The 24,407-nt window shown below is 30.0% G+C and overlaps 1 protein-coding gene across 1 annotated transcript in view; it reads left to right on the top strand.

Moving 5' to 3' along the window:
- Nucleotides 1–24,407, top strand: part of LOC126011813 (inactive N-acetylated-alpha-linked acidic dipeptidase-like protein 2) — a 266,936-nt gene that overhangs the window by 128,988 nt on the left and 113,541 nt on the right. Inside the window, exons 3-5 of the mRNA XM_049775597.1 lie at nt 3,966–4,058; nt 6,940–7,145; nt 13,085–13,204. Coding sequence (XP_049631554.1) covers nt 3,966–4,058; nt 6,940–7,145; nt 13,085–13,204 — 419 coding nt within the window. The remainder of the gene's footprint in view (nt 1–3,965; nt 4,059–6,939; nt 7,146–13,084; nt 13,205–24,407) is intronic.

The following is a 24,407-nucleotide window of genomic DNA, read 5'->3' on the forward strand; positions in this document are numbered from 1 at the left end:
GAATGATGTATCCTTAGAATGAAGGTCTTGCTAGGATTTTAAAAATTTTGTTATTAAAATGAAAAGTGTCATCATGGTATTGCTTTTAATGAAGAGAAACATTTCTAAATCTGTTTTAGTGTGAGTATGTAATAGTATAAAATACCACGTATTAGGATTAACATGTGTTACATTAAGTGAATAAGTAAAACGCTATTTTTTGCTGTGGTTTAATTGAACCTGTGACTCTGTGACTCTGAAAAAGGATCAAATGAAAGGGTTCAAGATAAAACAAAAACTTGTCTCCACTTCCTCAGATTTTGGCGTTCCTTTTAAAGAGCTGTCTGATAAAGCAAAGCCATAAAAGTACTTTGGATTCTAATAATAGAACTTAGATCAGTGAAAGATGAAAGCATAAGGCTTTAATCAGAGTCTGGATGTTGTCCACTATTGTGGCAATGTGGGTATAGTAAAATATATCTGGGAAGGTGAATCTATACTCCTAATATATATTTATACATATATATATATGTATATATAAAGAAGTTAAAGCCAATACTATTAAATCAGTGGTAAAAAAGAAAGATATACAATTAAAATTTGGGGGATCTAAAGAGATATTACAAAGGTTAAGGAATATGACTTGCATATAAGTAAATCTTCTTTGATAGCCTGTCTCTAAGAAATGCTGATAGAGCTCTGGCAGTTATGGCATGAAATGTCCGAATACCACTGCAACCGTTGTACATGCATTGAACTGACTTCAAGGTTGGTTAAAAATCATAGGAAGGGGCCCCTAAGCTTCCAGAGCACTATTTGGGAACAAGACACAGATAGGAGTTTTTGACATCAGTATTTAGACAGAACAATAATCTATGAAATATTTTTCAAAGTTTTAGGAACTGTATATGAAACATAAAGAGACTATCTTCAAATTCAGCTAACGAAAGGGAGTCAAATATATAGTAAAATATTATGAAAGTCAAAGAGACCTTAGAGAAATACAAAAGAGTACCCTGAAATTGTTAGAAGTTGGAGTTTAAAATAGTCATGAGGGAAAAAAAATGATCTTTTTCTTCTAAAGAACAGGGAGCAGGGAGGTGTTACAGGATTTAACTAGCTCTATGAGTAAAAGTTGAGAGACTTTAAAGAAATCCAACTACTAGAGAAGAAAAGCTTTCTTCTCACTGAGTTCTAGATGGACAAATAAAAGCATTAGATAGATCTATCTTTAGAAATAAAAAACATGGCTTAGAAATATCAATGCCAATGGAGTATAGAAACTTTAAGGCAACACATTTGCATAAAGATTAAACAAAACAAAGATTCTCCTGGGATGCCAAGCAAAAAAAAAAAACAGTACAATATAAATGGAATAGGCATCAGAGAAATACTAAGCATAATAAAAATTGTATACTTATCTTAATATTGGAATGGGATAATATCAAAGAATTTGAGAAAAGGGAAGTAGAATGAAGGTCAAATTTATTCTATGTATTTTATGCTGTTATTTGAAAAATAGGGCAATTGCAAAGTTTTATGCATGAAGCTAACTTGACAAAAATTGACATTATAACATCATTAAACACATTTTGACATATCTCCAAAATTAAAAATAGAACAATTTAAAATAATGTAGTTAGACAATTTATAAGCATGAATTGTGAATATATACACATATTTATAAATGCATATACATATAAAATTCTGTACCGATATAATGCATATCATCAAGACCATAAGAATTCTTTTTACATGTCAAACACCATCATTTACAATATTGTAAATTATAAGATTTTATGCACAAAACATTCCAACATTACATTCTCCACTGTCTTCGCTTCCTGTCATCATTGTCTCAGCATTCTTCACATCATCCCACTTCCTCACTACCGCATTCTTTTCACTTTGACCAGATCATTTTGCAAGACAGATCTCAGATTCTGCTGATTTTATCCACTTTCTGCCTCCTTACTGTTTCTTGGTGTTTCACATATGAAAAATTGTTCAGTATTTGACTTTATACTTTTGACTAACTTCATTCAGCATGTTATTCTCAGTATGATTATCACATGACTTAAATAATAAATGCTACCATGAAATAAGTCTCCAATGAAGTAAATAAAATATATCAAGATTATGAAAAATATATATATATAATTAAAATATCAGTGGGCTGGAGCAATAGTAGAGTGGGTTGAAATTTTGTGTTGATTGTAGTCAACAGAAGTTCAATTCCTGACATTCTTATCGGTTGCCCCACCACTTCCAAGAGTAATTTTTTAATGCAGAGCCAGGAGAAACCAGTGAGAATTGCCAGGTGTTACCCATAAACAAAAACAAAAAATTAATATATCAGTGATTTATGAGCGGTCAAGATGAAGAAATGGGATGGAACAGAAATTTTAAGACAATTAAACTTCTCCACGTGATACTGAAATTTAGACACAATATTGTGCATTTTCTTTCAAATTCATAGAATGAAACTCATCCTAATATACACCAAGGATCTTCCTTCAGATAAAGTGCAGAGTGATGCAGCCCACCTGGTTCTGATTCTTGGCATCCCATAGGTCCCTGAGGTTCCCAGGAGAATACCTGAGCTCAGATCTAAGAGTAAACCCTGAACACTGCAAAGTGCCCCAACCCTAAAATAAAGTACATTTTTTTTAATTAACAAGAAGCCTCTGGTGATAAATTAAGGCACTTGATTTTCATGTATCTATTTCAATTTCTGATTGTTAAGACCCACCAGGAGTGATTTTTGAATATATATCCAGATGTCTAGGCACTAAACACAACTGGATGTGTTCCCACCAAAAATATAGCACCTAACTTAAAATCAGATAAGTTTTATCTTTTTTTCTTACATTTGTATAAAAAATTATAAAATATATATTCTTACATATACATGTGTATAAGAAAAAAATATATAATACAAAAACCTTACTCATTATCCTGCACTTAGGGTTCACTCCTATTTGTGCTTGGAGGGCTATATTGGATGCCTGAATTAATCTGGATCATCTGCTCTCAAGACAAGAGCTTTATGTGCTTTAATATTTCTCTGGACCACAGTACTTTTGTCATAGATGACAAAATGTGTATTTCATATATGACAGATTTTCTTTTGTCATATATAAAATACATATATTCTGAGATCATTACTTTTAGTGATAATTGTCAAATATTTAATGTAGTACTTTCATCACACTGTCATTTAAATGGGAAAAAAAGGAACTGATAACTCAAAACAATTTTTTCTAGTAGTAATGAAAGTATGTCAGTATAATGTTTTTGTTTATTTTGTTCAGCTGTTTTCTATGACCACATTTCCCCCCAACACTATTATCTATATCACCACAAATTTTTCTTACATGCTACTCACATCTTCACCAAGTCTGTAAGAGCATTGCAGGGCTGTTACTGAATTACCTCAGAATTAATGTCTTTCCTTTATTTGCTGTCACTTTTCTTAAATATCAAAAATGAGGACCAAAAAGATGGTGCAAATGGTAGACTTTTAGAATACAGAGGCTTACATAAAAAGTAGAAATGAAGTCTTTGATATTTAAAAATAAAGTATAGCTTTAAGTATTTTTCTTCATTTTATAATATGTAATATATTTTATAGATTTTAATGTAAGAACATAATAGAGAGTCATTTAAATTATTTTCCAAATGCTCTTTTTCTAAAGTTTAAAAATGCTTGAAAAATTTTTAGAAAATTTTTTATTTAAAAAAGGGGGTTCCTGTATTTTCCCTAAAGTCTTCTTTGGTACTTTCTGAAAGAAATTAAGTTGATTGACTTTGTAGTTTGTTGAGGCTAATATTTGTGTTTAACTTATTGAATAGCACAGACTTAAATTAATGATGGCTTAGTAATTGTAATGTCTTTAGTTACTAAGAAAAACTCAGTTGTTTGGAATTATTTTACTGATAATATTGCTTAAGAAAAAAATATTTTAATAGCATTTTTTTTTCAGAAAAAATAATGATCACCATGAAAATTCAGACAATTTCAACATTCAAAACTATTACTAATGTTGTGGGATGTTTGAAAGGCTTGACATCTCCAGGTAAGTCAGAATAAATATTTACAGTCTTCATATTTTATAATCTATAACTGATATATCTAATCTGCATTTATATACAACATCAAAAATGTATCCTATATTAAGTTAAATTTAATGTTCATTATCCTATATTATATGTAAATATACATTTATTCCTTTAAATTTATGAGCTACTGAAACAGTATGAATGAAAGAAGTCACTTTTTACTCTCTTATCATAGTGATTAAAAATAAAACATAATAAGTAGTTAATTAGGGAAAAGCATATAAGTCAACATTTAGATCTGGGAAACTTTCATGTCTGATGAAATAAAATATAAATAAGCAATTTATAATATAAATACTATATATTATTGTATTATATAAATATTACAAATATTGTTTAAAATTTACCCTATTTTCTTAGTTTCTTATAAAATCACTTACATTTTTATCACAGAAATATTTTTTAAAACAAAAATATTTGTTTTTATTGTCAAAACATAAATTTAAAAGGAAAACATTTTAGTTCTTATGTATATTTAAAAAATTAAAGTTTTCTGTACCACTCAAATTTATTGGTAAGAATCTATGTCAATCTCTCTCTATTAGAATATATATGTATATATATGCCTAATATATACATAGCTTGAGAATTTGGAGATACTCATGATGATGATTGCTTGGTGAAATATTAAATAATCATATGCTTTATAAACTATGGTGTGAGTTACACAAACTGAAAATAACTGGCATTTGAATTAAGGTATTATTAGACACACTGCCACAAACATTAGGAGGTTTTAATCTACAAAGTCCTTGTTTTTTTACAAACTGTGAAGTGGAAAGTCTTTATTACAGCCTTTAATATCATTTCTAATAATTTTGGAACATTTTTTCATGCTCTCATTTGGAGAATGATTCAATACAACACCACATATGCGAACTCAGAATTTTGAGATAGTTTTTTATCCCCTGCCCCCCCCACCCAGTTATTTTCCTGCTCACTCTGACAAAATTCATAATTGTATTTTTTATTTCTTTATAGTAACTGTTGTAAATTCTGTATTCATAAATTTACCTAAAGATAAGACATAAATGGATGTGGAAAATGTGACTTCTACCTTTCTACTATTTAAAAAATTTCCATAATAAATAAATAATAAATAAACCCATATGGTCCCCTGAGCCTGCCAGGAGTAATTTCTGAGCACAGAGCCAGGAGTAATCTTTGAGCACCACCAGATGTGGTTCAAAAACAAACAAAAAACAAATAAAATAAATTGTCTCTTGTAGATATAGTATGGTGGGTGGGAGGCAAAAAATTGGGAATATCAACAGGTGGACAATGGTAAAGGGATCCATTTTGAATGCTTGAAAACCAATCATAAAAAAAATTGTAATTTAGCAGTGTATAAATAAAAAATAGAAAAACAAACAAAATCATTATCATTGTTGCACATGCAAGTTTTCTTGGAATGCAAATTATTGAAAAATTTATTTTAAAAACAATTTTAATGTCAATTATTTCAGTACTATTCATAAGTTCATAATATGTAAAATTACTTAATTATCTTATTTAATAAATAGAAGTATTGGCTTTTTATCCACATAATTTTAATGACAGAGAAGCCAAAATATAAATTGTTATTTGTAATTTGAGATTAGTTTATCTAGAGTACAGATAATAATAGACAGAATTTTCACACATAGCTGAAAGGGCAGTTAATGAAATCAAAAGCTTTTAGCATTGGCAGGCATATCAATAGATATCATCATTAGCAACACATTATTAATTAAATTATTATTAATCAAATTATAATTAATAATTATTACTATTAAATTCTTACAAATAATTCATAAATCAAAGTCATGGTTGGTTCCAAAATGGTCATGGGAAAATAATATAAATGCACAAATAGGTTTTCCTGGCAATTCTATTTATGCTATGAAATTATAGGGAGAGTCATTTATGCTACTCACGTATGTACTTATTAGGCTTCGAATTCTGTTCTGTGAGATTAACAAATAGTAGCTAACTGAAAATTCACAAAAACAGAATCAAGCATGACTTTTATCTCCATTTTTTATGGTTGAAGGATTTAAGAGATAAGCCTACACATATTATAACAAGATGTGGGACATCAAATGTAATTTTAATAAAGAAATCCTTTAAGACATAAAATCACTTGATCAAACAAATTTAGTTCTGAACCAATAATATGCATGGTCAACAAAATCAGAGAATACTATAAAAGTGTAGCTTTACTTGACATTATTAATAGTGGGCAATATTGTGCATTGAACAGTCACTTCCTGGGCTGTGGAGAGTAACCAATAGTGTATCTAATATATTTTATGTGATTTATGAAATAAAATATGTGGAAAGAAAACTTTTATGCTAGCTGACTAACTTGCAATGATTTTTTTCTCCAATGGGCTTAAAACTGTAATTAATTTCCTAAATGCTTCATTTATTGCAAAATCCATTTACAGCTACCACATTTTTAATATTTACAGCTATTGTATAACTTACTTCCAAAATGTATTAATAGTTCATTAATATTTACTGAACATGTACACGTTGTTTACCAGGCACTTTCCGCTATGGTTCTGGAAAAGTGTTAGATAAGAGTTTTATTGTGCATATTTGTATACTTCATTAATTATTATGCATGTTGCAAGGGATAGTAAGCTTTGGATTAATAATTAGGTTCAGCAGCTGCCCCTCCTTTGATATACACAGATGTGTGAATCAAGACTGGGATAAAAATGTTAGCTTAATTATTAGAACAATTTTGCATAATTGCTATTTCATCGTACAATAGGATTATGTAAATGTCATTAAATTTATTGTTAAGGTTTATATTTTGTGTTAATGGCTCATATTTTCTTTAATTTCTAGATCGGTATATCATGGTTGGTAGCCATCATCACACTGCATATGGCTATAATGGACAAGAATGGGCCAGCAGTACTGCCATAATCACAGCTTTTATCCGAGCCTTAATGCTGAGAGTTAAGAGAGGATGGAGACCAGACAGAACTATTGTTTTCTGTTCATGGGGAGGCACTGATTATGGAAATATTGGCTCATATGAATGGGGAGAGGTAAATTGACATAATTACCATGCTATGTCTACTCTTTCTTCCTCTGCCATTCTCGCATTCTCTCTGTGTAAACAAAGTAAAGTTGTGAAACTGATGCAATCTTGTTTATTGCAAATTCATGATCTCTGATGTATCAAGTGTTTATCTGATTATTGTATTTCTCCTTGGCTAGGTTAAAAAGTGACATAAGTAATTTACTTTTTAAAACTCTGTCACTTAAATTAAGATATAATCTTTCATATATTTTTACTTTATGCTATAGACAGGAAATGAAAACAAATCAAATACCAACACACATGAATACACAAAGAAGTTATGATTTATTCTCACAATGGAAATTATGCAGCAATAAGGAAAGATAAAGTCTTCCAATTTCTTGCAACTTGGAGGGAACAAGAAGACACTATATGATAACTAAGATAAGTTTGAGGGAGGTTGGCAAATGTTAAATCATCTTTCATTGATTATATAGAGAAAAATCAAACAAGAAAATGATTTATACTTAATGACAAAAAAAAAAAAACCTTGGCTTTTTAGAAAAACTGCAATTACCAAGTGTTAGGAGCATTGATATTAATGAAGATGTGGGGAAGTGGGGCCAGAGCAATGGCACAGTGGTAGGGCATTTGCCTTGCATGCAGCTAACCCAGACGGACTGCAGTTAGATCCCCCGGCATCCCATATAGTCCCCCAAGCCAGGAGCGAATTCTGAGTATCACCAGATGTGGCCCAAAAACCATAGACCCAAAAAATAAATAAATAAAAGAAGTGGGGAAGAAATGACAAGGATAGTGGTGAAGAATCTTGGGTACCCTGTTGGTGATGAAGGTGTAGTAATGTTGTATAGCAAAACTTTAAGTTATCAGTACTGCAACAACTTCACTTTAAATATTATATACGTATATATTCAAAAGAGATTAAATTAAAATTATTTGAAAAAGTAAAAAATGGTTTTAGTTAAGATGCTTGCTTAGTAAATAGCAGGAAATATAGAATTTGTAATCATTTTTTTCTTTAGACATATATTTTTAATTTTTTTAAACACTGTGATTACAAACATGATTGTAGTCAAGTTTCAGTCATACAAAGAACACCTCCTTTCAAATAACTTTATAATTTTTATTAAATTTTTTGTGGTCAAAGTGAATTACAAATCTTCCACAATAATATTTAAGGCACATAGTGACAATGAGTAAGGGACATTCTCATTTTTGAAGTTAAAAGATACCATTTAAAATCATGTCTCCTCACCTATAGATATACTGTATTTTATAAGAAATTTCTATAAAATACTTTAGTGTTTATTTCTTTATCATTACAACTAAATTAGTTAATATAGAGATTAGATTCAATCTCTTTTGTTCCCATATGTCCCTATTCATTTTCTAACTATATCTCTGCATAAAAGCTTAACAACTTTAAGATGCATTTGTTCAAAAGGCTTAGAGTACAGAGTGTGTATATTTTAAATGCTGTCATGTTTTAGAGAATATTAAAGGAAATATCAGAGTTGAATAAAATTAGGTAGCAAGTGTCATTTTAATTTAAATGAAATACATCTTAAAATGAGCAGAAAATTGCCATTGTAAAATTTATCAAGATTTATATATATTGCATATTGGGATAATTTTCCGTATTTTAAATCAGAAAAAATTAATTCAAATGAATAAATTTCTTTTTCTAAAGTAAAACTTATTTTGCCTAATATTTACGATTTTAAAAAGGAATGACTTAACTAACCCTAAATTTTCTATTCAAACTTTAAATCATAAAGCAGTGTACTATGAATTAAAAAAAACAATTTTTGTGAAATGGATCTTTCACCCAGGATAGTTTTATTATTTATAATTTAAAATAAGTTTGAACTCAAAGATGCACCTCAGTAGTACAGTACCTACTTTCCATGCTTGGGAATTCTATGTATTCATTTCTGAAACAGCTTGCATGGTGAAGGCTGATCCCTTCTCATTAGAGCATTCAATTTTTTGTATCACAGAAATTGTCCCTCTAACACACTATTCCAAGTGTGGAAGCCCCACAAATAAATGTGGGGCCCCTGCAGGCTGAATTCTAACCACACAAACAAGCCCTAGAACCTAGAAACCTAGTACACAAGTATTTACACTGCAAAAACAGCAACAACAAAAAGAATAAGTAGATATTTTTAATTCCTACATTTTTGTCAGAACAGACATATTTTAAGAAAATGTCAGAAAAATTCTTCTAGAATGCTAAAAAATTGACTATTTTTATAAGATATATCTCAAATATTTTTCAATCACAATTAGTTAATTGTAATCTACCATAAATATATAATATAGTTTCCAAGCTCATTAAAAGCAAACTTATCTAATATCTAATTAGGTAATCCAGTATGTAGTTTCTCTGAATAATTTTCTTCATGCCTATTCATTGAATTTATAGCAAAAGTCCTCAGATTTATTAGAGAACCCAATTTTCATAGCTTGTAAATTGAACCTTTGGTGTGTGTTTGTATGTATGTGAGCAATAAGATTTCCAAATTAGAAGATAGATTTGTGGCTAATAAGATGCAACATATTACATATTTTAACAGACCATATTTTTTTTGGATCTGTTTTACTGTTCCTCCAATATAAATTTATATTTCTTGGTAACAGATACAAAAATACAATTATCAATAAGGTTGTCAACAGAAAAAATAATTGTAAGAAAAGACCTTTTATTCCCTTTCATATAAGTGTTCTTATATATAAACATATTTTTAAATAAATATACTTTCAGTAATTTTCTGACCTTTTTGAATGCATGATAATAAAATAGTAAATAATGAAAAATTAATAGTTATTCATCAGTAATGCATCATAGTTGTCTTTGACTTTATAAAATATACTTCTGTAAATTAATACATCTCAATTATTTTATTACAGTTCATTAAGCTACTTTGTAATTGATTATGAAAATTTATAAATATATTGTTTTTATCTACTATAAAATTTATTCCTTCTGAAATCAAAATATTTTGTTCTAAACAAAAACTATGTCATGTTCTAAATATATCCTCTAGTTAAAGTGATTTGGAACTTTATTGACATATTACACTGCATGATTTCATTTTGTTTGCTCAGAGATTCTTGGAAACCTTAAGATAAATAAAAATTAGGTGATTAATGGTCAATGAATTCAGAAAAGTAAAAATTTCGGTCCTGAGAAAAACTTAACAGGAATAGAGCATAGACCTTGCTTGTGTAAGTCCCTGAGTTCAATTTCTCACAGCATACTCCTCTTGTCCACTAGCATTATTGGGTACAGCAGTATTGTGAGCAACATATGGTCCAAGCAACACCAGAACTTGTCTTTAACACCAAATCATCAGGCTCAAATACTTATAGACATCAGAGAGAAAACCTCCCTTAGTCACTGCTGTGTAGGAATTTCCCAAGAAAGAGAGAGAGAATAAAAAGAAATTTGTATTTATAAGAATTATTAGAAAATTGGGTTAGTACTCTGTTTGAGAAAACTATGGCATTTTACAAAATAGGTTCTTTAAAAGGTTCCATTTGTGAAGAATTATCTTTTATAGTCTCATGTGGGAGTACTGTAGGCGGTATCCATGTTTACTCAGATTTCAACCACACCATGGGATCTTGGGCAAGGAAAACTTTTCCAAAGACCAGATTCCTCAGAAGAGTGCCATACTGTCTCTATTATATATTTCTCTGAAAACTAAATAGATTGCTACATAAGTGTCTCTGTGGTAGTTAATAAATATAAATGATTTCCATATAGCTTAGATAACAATAGAAGTTTATAAAACACTATATTTAAAGCAGAGTATTTAATCTTTAAAGTTTTTATCATTTCTATTCACTTAAAATGTTTTTCAATTTTAAAAAATGATCAGACTTAAACAACAAACCCAAAATAAACAACAGAATCAATACCCAATCTACAACAAGCTATACACAGAGAGGACCAGTTACACTAGCAGTCTGGGAAGCAAAGGAGGACATATGGGATGTATGCTGGAAACAAGGGAGGACAACACTGGTGGTGGGAATGGCACTGATTCATTGTCACTATGTACTTTAAAATCACTATTAAAGATCTATATTCCACTTTGTTCACATGAAAAGTTTCTAAAACTGCTTATTAACTTTAAATTCATTACTTTTCCACCACTTTTATAGACTGTACAGTTGAATTTATACATAAATTAAGAATAAAATGTTAATTTGCTAGATAACAATCCTGGCAGTATTTTATCTGATCCTCTTGGATTAAGAAATATGTTTCTGGGGCCAGAGTGGTAGCACAGCGGTAGGGCGTTTGCCTTGCACACAGCTGACCCAGGAAAGTCTCAGGTTCAATCCCCTGCATCCCATATGGTTCCCGAAGCCAGGAGAGATTTCTGAGTGCAGAGCCAGGAGTAACCCCTGAGCACCAGGTGTGGCCCCAAAACAAAACAAAACAAAAAAGCAGCATGTACCTGACACATGAACTTACAATACAATTTAGTATTTTTCTATACATCTATACAACTACTGACATTATAAATACCCTTAAGTTTGTTCAAAATGAAACAAAAATAAAATAAAATAAGGACTTTTTAATTGCATCTTATTAATGACTAATTGGTTTATATTTTTGTGCACTTAGACTTAGCAGCGAAGCCAAAAAGTATTCCACTGAACGATATTTTTAATTTATTTAAAGAAGATATATCACATAGTTGACACAATCGATCATAATACATGTTTCAGGCAGAACAAAGGCAAAGTTATAAAAAATATAGAAAGAAAAATGAAAGATATGGAAGAGATTGGAAAGAAGAAAAAGTTTAGTAGCAGGTATATTTTTGAAAATCGTTGAATCACCAATGAACTCATTAAAGCCCTAGCAGAAGGTTTAGTATGCTCTTCTACTTTTCTTTTTAAGGTTAAGAGTCAAAGAAATACAGCAAAAACTGTGCTACAGTGGCAATTGTTGTTGTTTGCATAGGCCCAGCAAAATATGGAGGAAATGGAAAGGAAAAACCTTGGCCTAGATACGAGGAAATCTTACCCCTGAAGTCTTCTGGCACAAGACCAACCCTGGACTCCAGGCATACTAGGCTGTCCAACCCCAGTCATTGTCTGTCGTCCCAATAAACTTTCCCCCTGACCCCCACCCCCGCACAATCGCTGTTGTTGGTGTCAGGTTTCTGCAGTCAGGATGATAACGTCCTGTAGTTTCACCTCACAATTAGAGGGCAATGCAGAGAGCCCTGAAAGCAAGTTGTTGTTGTTGTTGTTGTTGTTGTTGTTGTTGTTAAGTCTTCTGGGTGTTAAGGGAACCCTCCTTGGAGTAAGTGGATGACAGGGCAGCGGTAGGGTCTTCCCTGGTAGAGGACTGCTTCCAGGTGATTTTATTGACAACCGTGGTTTTTTTGTAGATAGTGTCCCTGGTTCGGGGGTGAATGGACAATGCCGTATTGAACGATCGTTTTTAATCTTCTAGGTTTTGCTTAAAACAAGAACACAAATATATGTTGTCTCATTTATTTGTGTTATAAACCTGTTTTATATTAAAAAAAACTATCACATTTCAAAGAAAAAAGTTTACTTTATTAATCATAGAACTAGTAAATCCATGACTAGTCTTTAATTCTGTTACTGAGAAATTTGTCTTAGTAAATATTCTATTCTGCATATGAAAGCTAAATCTATTTCCTATTGTATTAACCATTAATAGCATTTACTTTTACAAAGTAACTTTTGTTGAGAACATGCTTTATGATATTTATTTAGCTGCTATATGTATCTCCTGATAACTTTTGTTGAAAATTTTCTTCTGGAATATTATGCAGAAAATTAAATCACAATATTAGGATTTTAAGTGAAAATTGCTTTTTGTATAGCATATAATTAATAGTGAGGAATATATACATATACTTATTATGTAGTATTTTTTTATTTCAGGATTTCCATAAGGTTTTGCAGAAAAATGCTGTGGCTTATGTTAGTCTTCATAATCCTCTAAGAGGCAACTCAAGTCTCTATTCTGTGTCTTCACCTTCTCTTCAGCAACTTGTTGCAGAGGTAAGATGAAAGATGAAACATTTTTCAATATTCTTATGTAAACTGCCTTTTTCTATAGTCATTTATTTTGATATTTTGTTTAATATTAATATAAGATAATATTACGAAGAAATGCATAGCTAATTTTGAGTCACTATAACTTATGTACATCTTATTTTCTGAAATACTTGCCACTCTAGTGTTACCTATGTGAATATGTATGTGTATATATGGACACATCTATACACATAATATATGTACTAAACATATAGTTGGAGCTTTTCAGTTAAAGGGAACACATATAAAATATAAATTTAGTGCTAGAGAGATAATGCTGTTGATTAAGCACTTGCTTTGCATGCTACTCACCAGTATCTGATCCCTGAAATCACATATGGTTCCTAGAACACCATGAAGATTGATTTCTAAGTACAGGATTGGGGTAAGCACTGACCACTGATCATATGCTCAAAAGATATTAACAATCTCCTTATGAGTTGAATTATGTAAAACTCCTAGCAAATAGTAATAATTAGATATTTAGATTTACGTAAAATTAACATGGATTTTCTAATAAAACATTTATGATATGTTACTAGGTTTTTCTTTAGAATTTTGTCGCTTTTCTCCTGTTTTCTCTTGTTTTAATTATTTGCTTTATACATATATATATATATGTTTAGTAACATTTTTATTTTTGCATTTGTTTTACATGTTACATATGCAGTATTATATTTCATTTCTCAAAATAAAACATTCAACTTATATTGAGCTTGGTCCTCCTACCTCCACCAGCTGTTAGTATATATTAGCAAAGACCATTTATATATTTCCATAGAGTTTCCACAGAGTACTATGAGGACTGAATTAAAGAGTGATGAGAAAGAGAATAAATAGTGCTTTGTATTAGCCATAATTCTTCATTGAATTGTAATGCAAACTAACATTTTATGACATTCATAAAATATTTCTAGTTTAATAGTTTTCATTGACATTTCCATATGTAGTATAATAAAGAAGACATAAAAGATGAAATGAATAAATCTGTGCATTTTAGATAAGCTAGACTCCAATATTCATGCCCTAAATTATATTCAGATCTGTAAAAGCATTCCTCTTGCTTCTGTACTGTTTAGAATTCTCCCCAATTCTCTTACCTGTTTGGGGAAAAAACACTAAAAAGAAGATATTCTGCAGCTGTCTCTCTTATGAAAAGGTAGATGCTTCCCTTGGGAAGTCAATTCTGAATAAATCTGTGATCAGAAAGAAAAAAAAATGTATGCTCTCAAGTTTCCAGAAAATGGAGTTACTTTAGAAAGGATGTCTTTTACTAGAGTATGGTAGCTTTGCTATTTTGACAATCATAGAGGATAGCAGCAAATTAAAATGCAAGGTAAATTTAAAAAAAATAAGCAACTAAAAACTTAAATCTTTACAATATAGTGATATCAAACCTGTAGAAATTTCTGAGCATATATTGCCACTTTAAATGCAAAAGAGAGATAGGGCACTGGCCTGCTCACAATTGAACCAAATTTAATTTTTTGTGTCACATATGTTTCTCTGAGAACCTTCATAAGTGACCCATGTGTACAATCATATGTGGCCCCAATCCCAAACTATAATAAATTAAATGTAAACTGTACAATATACATATCATGTACAAACACCTGAAATCTATCATTGATATTACATGTCTTCCTAGGCATTTTTGAGTTTTGACCAAGTAGCCCCAAAGCACCAGTGAAAAGGTCTTCATAGGCCCCGAATTCCACTAAGCTAAAATATCTTGTGAATAGCTCTGGAGGAGCCGGCGCGGTAGGACATTTGCCTTGCACGCGCTAACCTAGGATGGACCGCGGTTCAATCCACAGAACGTTGGTCTTTCATCAAGTCAAACCTGAGAGTTACCTTTATAAAAAAGAAAATCAGAAATGAGGACATATTAAGAGTTAACACACAGACGAAACTTCTATATGGTTTGCCCACTTTGATCCTAGAATTTTGATCACTGGAGAACCCTCAGCACAGCTTTTTTGGTCTTTGGGATTACTTAGCACACCAGATGGTCCCTAATATCACAGAGCCCTGAAGCACCATTTTCTGGGGATTGATATTGAACTGCTTGCCTGACTGACTAAAATTTGTGGGATTGTCTCTCAGACTCCCTGAGTATTTCTTAGGAAGCTCTTCCTTTCCTACCCCCTTCTCCCAGAAAAACAAAAACATAAAATGAAATGCAGTTTACATTTCATAATAGACAATTGTAAACAGTTTAAGAGTTCAGCATGGTTTACCTACAAAGAATAGTGATGTGACAGATGTGACTCTTTTTTATTTGAGAGAGAAAATTTTATTATCGACAGTTGAAAATATCTACAAACAAATCTAATCTTGAATCATTTCTATATTGAAAGAATTTGTCTTTCAGGTGAGATTGAATGGCATGTGTATATTTGCTACATATACAAATTTAAAAGGCAAAATTATAGCAGGCTAAATTAAAAAATGCAGGTGCAATTTAAAACATGAAATTTAGTTATAAATCCTTTAAGTTTTATTTGAATAAAAATTGCAATAATGCCTATTTGTTTGAAAGATATATGTCTGAGAGTTAATCCATGTATTAAGGCATTCGGGTAGCATGCTACAGTTGCACCCTGATTCCAATTCTGGTACCACATGGACCCCTGGTACCACTCGACATGACCATAATGGGTAAAATGATTCTATAGGATCCAAAAGATAGTTGTTCACTATCATGACAATGTTAATGAGTGAAAGAAGTAGAATGCCTGTCTCAAATACATGCTGTGGGGGGAGGAAAATGGGGTGCATTGGTGGTGAAAATGTTGCACTGGTGAAGTGGGGTGTTTTCTTATGATTGAAAACCAACTATAATCATGTTTGTAATCATGGTGCTTACATAAATATATTATTTAAAAATATATATATACTTTCAACTACTCACCCCCCAAAATAGTTGTTCTTATATATATGTATATATATATATGTGCGTGTATATATAAATATATAGATTATTTTAGGTTATCAGTAATACTATTGCTCTATTATATTAATAATATTAATATATGAACATTACTAAAGTCATAAAAATAAAGGTTAAAAGAACTGGATAAAACAAAACCATAGAATATTTTATGGTTTTATGAAAGTAACATTCCACTAAATATCACCAGGATACTCAGGATGGTCCCAGGCTCTGTATAGTTGGAGTTGCACTTAATGTTAGGGCCCTAGATTTAATTTATCCCCATATACAAGAATATATCTAGGAATGACTAACCACAGGCCTCATGTTATAGCAAACTCAAAGCAAACTAGAATATTAGTGATATTTAAACGACATCTTTTAATTTGGCTTTTTAAAAAAAGAAATTAATCATAACATTGACAATAAGATACTTAGATATATCTTTTTCAAAAGATTCTACCACCATTTACAAATAACACATTTATGTAATCTGTGTAAACAAAACAAAACATAAAAACTATTTTACTACATAAAGCTATTTTCTAGAAAGAAATCATGAATATATTTTAATGACCTAAGACATATGAAGAACTAGATACTTTTATATAGCAATTCACAGATTGTGAATTATTTTGCTGAGTTTGCATGGTAAAATTAAATATATTAGATTGAATCTTTAACAATTAACTTCATTAATTAAAAATCTAGAAATACATAGGAGACATGCGTATATGATATGATAATTGTTTGCAAATTTGGCTTAAAATAATATAAGATGATTTCCTTAGAAGATTTGCCACATCAAAATTTATTTGTAGAATATTTTACTAATCAACGATACTAGTAATTTATCAGCATCATTTTAATTGGTTTATAAAATTATGACATATTAATTTTAGGCAAGTTTGACTTAATTAATAAATTACATATAATTTTGATGAAGTTAAACTCTTCTGAAGTGCACAGTTTGGATAACTTTGAGATATAAATAATATAATAAATAAATAAATAAATATATAAATAAATATATAATAATAAATAAATAATAAATAAATAAATAATAAATAATAAATAATAAATATAAATATAAAAATAAATAAATAATAAATAATAAACAATAAATAAATAATAAATAATAAATATAATAAATATATATAATATATTTATTATATAATAATTATATATTATATATTATATATTATATAATAATATATATAATAAAATAAATAATATAATAAATAATAAATAAATAAATAAATAATAATAAATAATAAATAAATAATAATAAATAATAAATAAATAAATGAATAAATGAATAATAAATGATAAATATAATAAATATGAATATAAAAATAAATAAATAAATAAATAAATAATAAATAATAATAATAAATAAATAAATATTATGACATATCTGTCATGATATACAGCATATAATACAAACATTTCCTTTTGACCTTTAGCATTTAATCTCCTCTCTTCATCTCCAGTTCTTAGCAAACACTGATCTGATTTCACTTTATTGATTTATCTTTTGTAGCATCACAAAAAAAGTGAGAATGATTAGTATAGCAAACAGGTCTTGACCACAGCTTCCTTAATTTGGTATAATAATTTATAATAAGTTTCCATATTTCTACACATGTCAGTCATTTTACATCATTCCAAACACTAATTTAAACAGTCATTTATAGTTTTGAGACCGGAGCAATGCTGTTTGAGCTCTCCCTCCTGTTTGATCTTTTGATTTCATTTTTGAAATAAAAATAAACTGAAAACTTTAAGGAAAAAAGCTCTTTTTATATGATTACCCACTAAATTTTTAACTAAATCATTTGGAGTGAAGTAAATAGACCATTTGAGGACTTAAGTTTTTTAAATCTTTATGTCATGTTGTTATTGTATTTTTTCCTTAGGAAAATAAATTTACTAAATATGGTAATAATATCCAAGGTAATAGAGAAGAGGGCAAAGAAAACTGACTCATAGTAGGAAACTTGCCACAAAGAATGAGGGAGTGCAGTCAGAGTAGAGAATTGTCCACTATGGCAACAATAATTGTAAACGATCACTCTGGACAAGAACTGAGTACTAAAAGGAAGTAAATTATATACATGATACACCGTTAGTAGCAATATTGCAAATCAAAGTGCCTAAAAGGGAAAAGGAGGGGGAGAGAGAGAGAAGCGAGGAGAGGGAGAGAGTAAAAAATGATACTGTGATCATCTTAATTCAGTAACATACATTATAAAGATTGTCAACAAGTGTGACTACTCAGAATCCTTAAGAAATTTAGCCATCTGTTTTTTTAATGAAAGACTTATATTATGTAGACTTTTTTAAACTTAACTATTAATGTTTTTTTTCCAAAAGCATAATTTTCCTAACCCACAGCAAATGCAATGTTGCTATGCTTCTTTTCTGCTCCTTTGTTTTGAGGGATACCTGGGATCCAATCCCAGTTATTCATATTGTACCCAGGATTCCTACTGATACCACAGAGCTTGTTTTCTTTCTGCCTGACCATGCTGCTATTGTAAAGGGAATCATAGTTACCTGGGACATATTTAGCTGTCCCAATGGAGTAAGTTCAAATTCTTAGAATGCTCGAGTTATTTATGAACATGATTTTCTTAGTTTTATGCATAGATACACTTGAATTAACGTTACAAAAATAAAGGTTCAGGAGTCAGGGATAGTACATCAGGTAGCCTTGCACACTGTCTATTTGAGGTTAATCCTCGGTATCCCAAAAGTTATCCTGAGTTTAAAGAAAAGAGTAACCCCTGATCATTTCTGGGTGTTGCCCCGAAAAAATATATATAAAAGAATTCGCTCAGGAAAAAAATCATAATACATAGGTGCCTTAAATAATACCTAATTTAAATCGGGAGATTAAGATTCTCTCAATTCTAAAGGCCAAAATTCTAAAATAGAATAAATGTTTTATGTTTTATGAAGCTTGTCCCCTTAGTGTTCTTTGTTCCTTTTTTCACTGTATTCTGCAGTCTTTGACTCTGTGCTACTCATATTGCATATTAATTCCTTTTATAATGCATGAGCCGTATTGCATTAGAATCACATCTTTATCATCTTAACTTTTACAGGTTAAGTTTTTACATGTAGTCATGCTGTGGAATCGATTTTAACTGAGTAATTTTTGGAGACAAGAGTTTAGATGATAATAAGGCCAAAATGCAGAATATAGTTTATTCTATATCAGCCATAGTTTAGCAGATATTTTGTGATAAATAAAATAACTATTTTATTTATCTTTGTTTTTGATAGCTTACACTTATAATATCAAAGCAAATTTTATTTCTATTCATTTTATTAAATATTAAATTCAACCTTTAAACATTATTATACGGACTAGCCTTCCATAACATATAACAGTTTATATTTACTTTTTTTCTTTTATTTAGTTTTATAAGAAAATATGTCTCACTCTTTCTTGTTCACTTTTCCAAATCCTTTCAGTAGTTTCTACTTAATTGATTTTTTGTGTGCTGTTTATAATACTAGAAGTTAACTGAAGTCAACATAAAGACTAATAAACTGGTTTAAAACCTTTCTTACACTAATTTACTACTTCAATAATGTTTCACATTTAAAATTGTGATTCTATTGGCAGGTTTATCTATATCCTAGGTTTATAAGGCTTTTCTTTGTGTAAAAACTAAGCAATTCGTCCAGTTTATTACTGCTTTACAAGATTTTCTGTTCACCATACACTAGCAATTTATAAATCGTTTTTTATTTATATTTAGATAATGAGGGAAGTCCATAATATTCTGACTAAAATCCTGAATGTTGTATGGTATTCACTTGAATATTTATAATCTATGGCCAACTAGCATCACAAATATCTTCAGATATTAATACATTAATCATTTTTATTTAAACAACTTTATTACATACATGATTGTGTTTGGGTTTCAGTCATGTAAAGAACACCATCCATCACCAGTGCAACATTCCCATCACCAATGTCCCAAATCTCCCTCCTCCCTACCTACCCCCTGCCTGTATTCTAGACAGGCTTTCTATATCCCTCGTACATTCTCATTATTAGGATAGTTCAAAACGTAGTTTTTTCTCTAACTAAACTCATCCCTGTTTGTGGTGAGCTTCATGAGGTGAGCTGTAACTTCCAGCTCTTTTCTCTTTTGTGTCTGAAAGTTATTATTGCAAGAATGTCTTTCATTTTTCTTAAAACCCATAGATGAGTGAGACCATTCTGTGTCTTTCTCTCTCTCTCTGTCTTATTTCACTCAGCATAATAGATTCCATGTACATCCTTGTATAGGAAAATTTCATGACTTCATCTCTCCTGACAGCTGCATAATATTCCATTGTAATACATGAATCTTAAAGTGATCGATACAATCAAAGTAATGTCACATTTTCAGAAGTTAGTTGTTTTTTTTTTTTTTGAGTTAGTTTTAATCTGTTACTTGCAGATTGATACAATGACTCAAAACCTTCACAGTACAGGGGCTGGCGAGGTGGCGCTAGAGGTAAGGTGTCTGCCTGGCAAGCGGTAGCCAAGGAAGGACCGCGGTTCGATCCCCTGGCATCACATATGGTCCCCCAAGCCAGGGTCAATTCCTGAGCGCTTAGCCAGGAGTAGCCCCTGAGCATCAAATGGGTGTGGCCCAAAACAAAACAAAACAAAACAAAAACATCCACAGTACTAAAATTATTTTTAAAATATGTATAATAGCTGCTGGCAAATTAAAATGAAAAATTGTTGCACTTATGCAGCATCATAAATATGATGATGTTATGATGCACCTTATGATTTAAATAATGAAACATACACTAATGATTACAATTTGTTCCTCATTGTATCGTATAATGTTTGGCCAAAAACCTACAACACATGCAATCAGTTAATCATCTACAAAGATCATAAAATTAGTTTAAACTATAGATATTTTAGGTAAGATTTTTGTAAGTAATAAAATAACATTGCACAAATTTAAACATAAATTTATACTTTAAAGAAATTATTTTTTCAACTGAAGGTGCTGAGAAACAATATTTGTTAGCATGTGCTATCTTTGATAGGTCATATGGTTTTGTTTCAATGGGGATTTTATTTACTCATTCTATTTGTCCTCTTTTTCTCTCTTCTTTCACTATTTTCTCAGACAAGCAATTTTGTACTTATGTCAACATTTTAACTTAAACCTTTCAATTATTTAATAAAATTCTTTGTTTTGCATCAGAAAAAAATATAATACCATATCCTACATAATAAATATTGATGTTTATTATCTTCATTCTGGTGAATGCTTTTCAATGTGTGTTTTTTCAAATGAATTTGATTGTTTTGTTTTGAGGACACACCCAGCAATACTCAGGAGTTACCCATGACTCTGCATTCAGGAATTATTTAGGGCAGATTCAGGGACCATAAGGTGTTTGAAGCATAAAATCAGGTTGGCTACATGCAAGCAAGTGTCAAAACTGCAGTACTAGCTCTCTAAACCCTTAAAAGTACTTAATATATTTTTTACTTCAAAGAGAAAGTTACATCTAAAATTTAAATAGTCTTTTGGTAATGTGAAACGTAATATATGTTTAGAAAAATAATTTTCTGAAACAAAAGGGGATAAATACAACAATAATCATAAGTAAACCATTAAATAAATAAGCCTTGAATGCGTTATAAAATATATATTGAGGAAAATCCACAGTATGCTGTAATACACAGCAAATAGATCAACTTCTATAGTTCATAGTCTTTTTAAAATTTGGTTTCGTGCAGGCACCTTTTGGGAAAAAAAAAAGTAATGCTGCTTAAAACAAGTTGATATGCACATGAAAATTTGAATTTTGACAGAAAAATGTTTCACTTCTTTACTTTGCAAATGAATCACTTTCAAGATGCATAATTCAAATATGCTTTTTTCAGAAACATACCATCTATACCTTACTGATAAAATGGAAGGCAAGAGATTATTTCTTTTCCTTTGATCTAAAACTTCACCTGAAAATTTGAAGCCTTAAGTATCCTACAGTTCTATATTTATTCTTCCAGAATTATATATATATATATATATTTTTGCAACATTGCAAAATTGCAAATTGTTAGACAGGTTTGAAAGATAATTAAACAGCAGAAGAAATTTAGTTAGTTTAGCTCTAAAATATTTCTGCTATTGCTTGTGATAGCAATTTTATGTATGTCTTCAAGGAAAAGGAAAATTATTTCAATTCATACTGAGAATGAACTATTAAAGAGAAAGAATTATCATATAATGCTCAAACTTGCAGATATTGTGAAAGAAGAATCAAACATTTTTAAGTAGCTACTCCCACAAATTTTTATTAATGTACTAATACTCCAAAATTTTTCCTTTATCTTTAGTTGTGCTTTATATATTTATTTCCCTGGGAAATGTATTAGGTAGTCTGTATTTAGTTCTGCTGGTTTCTAGATTGTTCTATATTAGGCTTATTGTCTATTATCTATACTTCATTTTAGAGATTCTGAAACTAAATGTGTAAATCATATCTGTTATCAGCAGTTAATATAAAATATTATGGCAAATGAAAGTCCAGCATTAATATTTACAGCTATATTCTGAGGCAGTGTAATTTTATATATGTGGTGGGTAGTTATGGATGTTTATTTGTGGTTGCCAACATATCCTGAAGCAGCTTCAACATTTTCTTCTGTAGTAGTCAGTAGCAATTATGAAAATTAATTAAATGCATGTAAATTTAGTATATATATATATATATAAGTAAAGATTATCCTAAAACATTATTTTTGAATGACAACATGAAAACTCATATACTTTTCTACAGTGCCCTTTTTAAACAAAGTAATTCAGCATATTTAGTTTCAAAATTTCAGACTGATTAAGGAAAATTAATACATTAATAAATTATATAGGTCAGCTCTCTCTGAAATTAAATAAATATCTTATAATTGGGGTATCATACAAATATTAACAATATTTCAATATGTTTGAAATATATTTGGTATGCAACTATATGGAAATATAATAATAAATATTCAACAATTCCAAAATTAGGGTATATGCTCTAACTAGTGACAAAAGTGACTAATATATTGGGGTGAAAGGGATTTGTTATTTGAGCCATAACCAAAGGTCTTCAAGTATTAGACTTGGTTATGTGCTCAGAAGTGACCTGCAGTAGAGTTAGGGATTGATTCTGGGTCGACCACATGCAAGAAAAATATACATACCCACTGTTCTATCTCACCAGCCCTCTATCAAATTTATAATTTCTCTTAGGAGGAGTTTAGGGGCCGGAAAGATAGCATGGAGGTAAAGCATTTGCCTTGCATACAGAAGGTCGGTGGTTCGAATCCCGGCATCCAATATGGTTCCCAGAGCAGCCCAGAAATGATTTCTGAGCTTAGAGCTAGGAGTAATCCCTGAGCGCTGCTGGGTGTGAGCCCCCTGCCCCCCCCAAAAAAAAAAACGAAGAAAAAAAAAGAAATAGGAGTTTAGATTAAAAATAATGTGGATTACATATAACTCCATAAGAACGCATATAATTATTTATTAGTTCACTTTGTACTCAAGGGGAAAATATAAACTATGCATGAGCTAAAATAAAAACATAATTAATCATTTAATTTTTCAGAGAAAAACCAATAAGAAAATTTTTGTGTGCAATGCCTATAAAAACACCATTACCTAAAGATGTCTATGTATGTATTCTCCCCTCATCTATTATAAACAATATAATTTAACAATTATTTATTATCATATCATTGGTACAAAAGTTAACATGAATGAAAATATTAAATAATTCATTATAATATAACTTTTTGTAGGTCTACACTTTTTCAAAATAAACAAATTTAATTAATTTATGCATATTACATTTTTACTTGGCTATATCAGCAAATGTTAACCAATTCTTCTATATCATTTAAAGAGTTTTATTTTTTTAAACTAACCATATTGCTATATAAACAATTGTGTATTTTTGCTCGTTTCCAGATAGTTCCAGTTCCTTTATTAGTCAGTTTATAGTTTTAAGTGAAAAAGTTATTATCTGTAATCATAACTGTGTGTGTGTGTGTGTGCGTGTGTAGCATTTATAAATTCTTAGAAGCTACAGCAAATACCCCTTTAGTGTTTTAATTCAAAAGTAACAGAACAGCATAATAGAAACTTCCAAGTTTATTTTCTTTTCTGCATGGTGAAAATGTCTTGGAAATTAAGAAAATACTTC

This window comes from Suncus etruscus, chromosome 6 (assembly GCF_024139225.1).
Source record: "Suncus etruscus isolate mSunEtr1 chromosome 6, mSunEtr1.pri.cur, whole genome shotgun sequence".
NCBI classification, from domain to species: domain Eukaryota; kingdom Metazoa; phylum Chordata; class Mammalia; order Eulipotyphla; family Soricidae; genus Suncus; species Suncus etruscus.